This window comes from Amblyomma americanum, chromosome 1, assembly GCF_052857255.1.
Source record: "Amblyomma americanum isolate KBUSLIRL-KWMA chromosome 1, ASM5285725v1, whole genome shotgun sequence".
Classification (NCBI taxonomy): Eukaryota; Metazoa; Arthropoda; class Arachnida; order Ixodida; family Ixodidae; genus Amblyomma; species Amblyomma americanum.
Genome location: NC_135497.1, coordinates 285,711,583 through 285,717,429, shown reverse-complemented (window position 1 = coordinate 285,717,429; position 5,847 = coordinate 285,711,583). Strand labels below are relative to the sequence as shown.

Below are 5,847 nucleotides of genomic sequence, written 5' to 3'. Positions count from 1 at the left end.
ACGGCCCATTTTTTCCTATTTAGCATGCTATAGTGAACTTTATAAGACAAAAATACGGAATAAATTTAACTTAGCGAAACTGAGGTAGCGATGAGGATTTCTATACTTGTTCAGAAACAACAGGAAAATGCGACGATACACTGTTTCGTTTGGTCTATGGCATGTATAAGACTAGAGAAAAGTTTGGAAACATCTGTCGCTTATCTAGAAAACTGTTTTATGGACGAAAAGGAAAATGAAGAAAACCGGTCGACGGTCTGTGGGACGGTTAGTTCACGGAGAACGCAGCACAGAGACCTGTGTACTGTGTCAGGGCCGATCGCTTTCCGCCCCAGTCGGCGACCACAGCCGAACCCGCGCTTCGCTCACCGGATACCCGGAGCAGTGTGAACGGGCCTCTGGCCGGCCCCGCTGCTCTTTTTATCCGAAACGTTAGCTTCAGTCCAGACATTGCGCTCGATTAAATCATAGCGCGCTCATAAAGAGACACACACGTAACAAATTCCTGGGAACAGCGTTACGCCAAGGTCTTCCTATAGAGGCCGGGAGGTTTACTGCCCTTGTCGAGTTGTCGTTCCGGTAGTGTGGACCACATTCTTTTCTTGCTCCGCTGTCCTCATTCGCGCCTATCGGAATCACGGTCCGGGTAATATTCGCAGCTCGTTAGGCGCCAGCCGGCAACCTCTCCCCTCGTCTTCTCTACGACCCTTGTTTTTCTGCCGACAGTGCCGAGAAACCCCCAACAGGCGGCAGGCGTTGACAAACGCGCCGGTCACGCAAATTTGCTCGCTTGGGGGTGCGTGGAACAGATGGCACGCCGTGAAGACAGCCAGAGCAGCTAAACGCCGGGGTTTCGTCCATGCGTCGGTCGTGATTCACCGCTCTTCCCCAGCGCCGAGCGGCCCACAGAGGTCGACGCAGGTTTCGAAACAGCGCACTGCGTGCGGCAGTGCACTGCCGAGCCGGTCCACCCGGGCATTATTGGAAGCGATCGGCGAGCTCCTGCCGACGCATGGCTTGCCCTTCCGCTGCTGCACAAGGCCGCCATCTCTCCTGGCTGATGGCCAGTTACCGGCGACGCATGAATAAAACACGCGCCTGCCTGGCGGAATTCTTTCTCCTTTTCTCTTTCTGTTCTATTGTTGGTTCTTTCTTTTTCCCCTGTTGTTGTGTGGCATTGCCACGAAGCGGAGCCGGCCCCCTGCTTTTGTTGTGGGCTGCGGGTGTACACAGGCTGTGCCTTCGGGAACAGTGTCGCGGAGACAAATAAATGTTTACACAGCAGGGACGGAAGCTAGGCATTTACTTCAGCTACACGTTGCAATGTCAAGATTCCCCGCATATCCGCTCCAGCAACAAAGGAAATGACGAGTGGCACCGAACAGGGTCAGGAATTCATGAACGCCCTCTTAGCCCTTGCGACCCATTCTTGAGCGGCAAACTGCAGTTGTGAATGAGGCCTCTAGAGGGCGATAGCGAAAGCAAAGTTAGTCACAGTGAGTTACGCAGTTAAAAACGTCTGATAAACTCACTGCAGTCCGAAACTCCTTTAGCTTATCATCACCTCGTGTGTGGCAACTTGGCTCCCCGTTTGTTCCAGTCTTCAGGCACAGGAGCTGCTCGTGTGCTGGATGATAATCGCATGCGTTCCTGCATACATCTGTATAACGAGCTCACAGGCGAGCGAGCCACTTTGGCGCTTTGGCGCTGGCGATAACTAAGCGCGAACAAGAGTAATTGTTCGAACAAGTCGATCTACCTCGTTGAAAACGTCGCCTGCAGACGACGACTGAAGCGTGAATTGGGGAAAGATACAGACTGATGACAGGCGAAGGGAAAGGAAGCAGGTGAAACTAATCTAACTGGTGGCTGAAGAGAGACTAATAAGTGAACTTTCTCTTCGTGTACGTGTTTCAACTTCAGGCACAGCATTATTATCGCTAGCCTTGCAAATGTATAGGTCAACGAAGAGCAGGTCAATCGTTCAATGACCGGCACTAAGTTTCAATTACTGTAGAGGCCACATGCGAAAAGTTTCAGAATCTATACTAAGTGACTGGCCGACGCACCACTGACCATACTGTGAACACCTGGCCGCGAGCACGCGTACTGTTTCGCTGCCGCTCGCTAGTGGTGCTATTAAATATGTTGAAGAGGAATTCGGTTGTGGCCCACAAGCTCGCACGATCAAATTAACGAAGCCGCTTCAACAACATGCGCGTGCGTCCACACTCGGGCCACTAGCTGATTAAGCTGATGAGACCACGCGGTTTAAAAGAATCGGAACGTTCTTAACCGTCTGCACCTGCGACCGTAATGGCCAAGACACCCGCGAAATTTTTTTATGTGAGGATGAATATGACATTTAACGCAGGATAGTGAAGATACATCAAGAGGCTCCGCCGTTCAATACTCGATCAGTAACGCCATACGCAGCCTCAATAATGAAAGGTGTGCGGCGCGGATATACGGCTAACAGTGCAAATATGCGATGGACATTGCTTAGAAGCGAAAGGTTGATAAGGCCAGTGAAAGTTGCACTCAGCCTTTCGCCTCTCTGAATGTTTCTGCAGTCGTGATTCTTCCGTCACACCCACCCGAAATAAAGGCTTAGGACAGAGAGCAGGCAGGCATTGCCGAGCTGCTAGGTCAGATCAGCACGGCATTGCCGCTGACTTCTACCTCTTTATATTGTCCAAGGATGACCCTTTGAACGCGCCGTCCGAATCCTCAAGTTTCAGACCATGCTTTATTGGAGAAGGGGTGCGCGCGACATTTAATGAAAATGTCAGGCACTTGACTGAACTTGGCGAGCGCCAGCCCCTGCGTTGAGAAGCGTGGGATTTGCGTCGCTGACACGGAACTAGACGACGCAAACAGTAATAACTTTCGACCAACAAAAAAATCTAAAGAAAGAATGCTTTGACACAAGCACTCCACAGCGCATCTCGAATCTCGAGCACAGTGCTTCCGTAACTGGACAAACGTCCGCACCAGCCGTAAAGACAGTGGCTCTCTTTCGTGGCGCAGCCTGGCTACTGCAAGCTGCCGACTCAAAGGCCTCAAACACACGGCACAACAGCGCAACGAAAAACATACTTAGTAGGGTTATTAGTCACACTCCACTTCAAGTGGGAAAAGAAAGAAAGCAGGCGGTACTTACACCTGAGCGCCCAAGCGTCCTGGCGGCGAAATCCCTGGTACACTTTCCACAAGTGGTTGACGCAGTCGGCGGAAACGTTGGTGTCGGAGAGGAAACGCGTTGTTAACGGCAGGATTTGGGTCATGAACTGGTTAATAACGGCGTTCAGATCGGGCTCGTAATCCCTGACCGTCGTGGGCTCTGCGGGACTCTCAGTCGTCGGTCGCGGGCCATCAGCCCCATCCAAGTCTTCCATCTCCCTCGCTCCTCCCGCTGCCGTGCCTTCTGATCCGCTTTGGGTGGACGCCGTTTCGGTTGAGTCGGAAGACGTGGTCTTGGTTTCCGAGTCGTCGGACTCCGAGGTAGCGCCGGCGGTAGTCGAGTCTTCGGTTGATGGGGTTGTCGAAGACTCCGTCGTCGTAGTCTCAGTGGTGGTCGATTCTGAGGTGGTTTCTGTGGTCGTGGTTTCGGTTGTCGTCGATTCTGTCGTTGTGGATTCTGTAGTCGTGGATTCTGTGGTTGTCGACTCCGTGGTAGTTGATTCCGTGGTAGAAGACTCGGTGGTTGAAGGCTCTGTTGTGGTAGTCGATGACGTGGTCGATTCGACTGCTGTAACTGAGAGGGAAGAGGCTGCTCCCTCGTAGGCAGCGATTTGGTTGTCTCCGGTAAATTCGGACTCGATTCCAGATTTCGCTGTGACATCGGAACCGTCCTTTACCGCCGTGGTAACATCAGGGTTTTCAGTAGTGCTCTTCCCGGAAGTTGTAGACTCCGCAACAGCTGTCGTGCTCTGGACATCGGAAGTGCTGTCCATCTTGAGTGTGGTGGTACCCTCCGTAGAGGTGGATGCCGTGGGAGAAGATGTTGCCATCACAACTACGCTAGACGGAGCCTCTGTAGAAGTAGTAGTAGTTGTCGCAGCTGTCGTTGAAGGCGTTGAAGCGGTTGTGACTGATGCCTGGGTGGTCTGCACCACGCTGACGTCGGTCGCATTGGCGGCAGCCTTCGTTTTCTCATCAGTACTGCTCTTGGTTACCACGTTTTCTTCGGCCGCAGCAATAACGTTCGCTGTCTTGGCAGTGGTCGGGGCGGGAGCCGTCGTGGCCTCGCTGGCTTCCGTCGGACCCGTCTCCACATCTTCGAAGTCGTCCGTGGAGTCGTAGTCGTCGTCATCGTCGTCGCTTTCATCCGTCGGCACCGTGGAGCCGCTGGTCGTCTTCAGGTCGGCACCGGGCAGCTCGTCGGCATTGTCGTCGTAATCCTCAAGCTCGACGCCGCTGGTGACCGGCCTCTCCTGGACGTCGTTCTTGCCGTCGTCGGCCCGCAGCTTGGCGGCAGCCTCGGGCCGGGCCGTGGTAACACGCGTGCTGTCAAACTGCTCGGGCTGCTGGGTGACTTCGGCCGCCGGGCAACGGACGGCGACGCAGAGCATAGCGACGAGCAGCGGCAGCATCGCGGCGGCGGCTGACGGCCATCCCATGACGGAAGAGCGTGCACTACGCGGCGGAGCCTGCTCAGCGTTTGCAATTGACGCCGGTCTGCATCGGTTTTCGTGGCGCTCCGCTGGTAGGCAGCCTAGGCAAGGCTGGCCGCCGTTACCCCCGCGGGGAGAGTCGGCCTAAATTCCGTAAGGCCGCTTTCTCCTCCCCACCGCCTCCTCCTTTCGCCCTCTTGCTGCTCGATTTCGCACCGGATGACTGAGATGCCCGGCGCGATTAAGAAAAAAGAGGGAACGACTTTCTCTCGTCGCCGCCGCCGCCGAGACACCTCTCTTCTTCTCCCTACTGAGGGAGGGGGAAGGGCAGCGTTGTATGTCGTTGAACGCGCCGAGAGTCAAGCGCTGCTGTTCGTCTCGCAAGGGCATGACGGGGCGATTTGAGACGCGGGTCAACGCGCTGTCTCACGAGCCGCAGCCGCCACGCTTCCGAGAATGCCGGGAGCGCGACACGCGGTTTTTCGCCGCGCACCTCGGGAGTTTCGGGTCGCCCGGTGCCGTAGCGGGAAAGCGGCGCCCGTTTCGCGGTCGCGACGCGCACGAGGAACGGGCTCGTGACAGCGCGGACAGCGAGCGCAGCGCCGGGTTAATTCGTGACCCGAGCTTCTTGCTCGCGGGCATGAACGCATGTTTCACTTGGCGAGAAAAAAAACTAGGGATTTTGCTTCTGCGACGGCGCCCGCTGTTCTTTTTTTTTTTTGTGCGCGCGTCTCATTCCCAGCGCGCTCCCTTCCTCTTGTTGCAAGATGTAGGCGGCACAGTTTCGAAAATGTCGAGCAGTCTGCCGCCGGCGCGTGGGCAGGCCTTGTGTCAACAGCAACTAAGCTGACACCCCGACGTGGCCGCTGGAAGTAGCAGCAGCAAGAGAACAAAGACGGCGGAGGCAGCCTTCGGAGAGCCGCTGCGGTGTCTCGATCTGAGCCGCCTAGGGAAACGCAGAAAAGCGCTGCGCTTTGCCTTGGAGGAAGGTCTGATGGCCAGATCTGCCCGAACGAACCGGGTTTTCCGCGCGAGTAACGCTCCGCATTGGTGTGTAACGGCGTCGGGGCAGACTGCAGACGCCCAGTGTTACTGTTCACTGCGGAGTAATTCGTGCTTCTTAATTTCCCACTACTGCTCTGGAGGACAGATAACAAAAAAGATTATTTCAGACCTTGCCGCTCGATACTATCTTGCAGTGACTCGACACTGTTGCAGACGCGAGAACAGG

General features: G+C 55.1%; 1 protein-coding gene across 1 annotated transcript; it reads right to left on the bottom strand.

The window, feature by feature from the left end:
* Positions 1 to 875: 875 nt before the first annotated feature.
* On the bottom strand, positions 876 to 4,768 carry LOC144118654 (uncharacterized). Its single transcript, XM_077651526.1, has 2 exons — positions 3,164 to 4,768; positions 876 to 1,057 (listed from the first exon to the last, which is right to left on the bottom strand). Exons 1-2 carry the CDS (start codon positions 4,620 to 4,622, stop codon positions 876 to 878), a joined length of 1,641 nt encoding a protein of 546 aa, XP_077507652.1. The 5' UTR covers positions 4,623 to 4,768.
* Between the last annotated feature and the right edge of the window lie 1,079 nt (positions 4,769 to 5,847).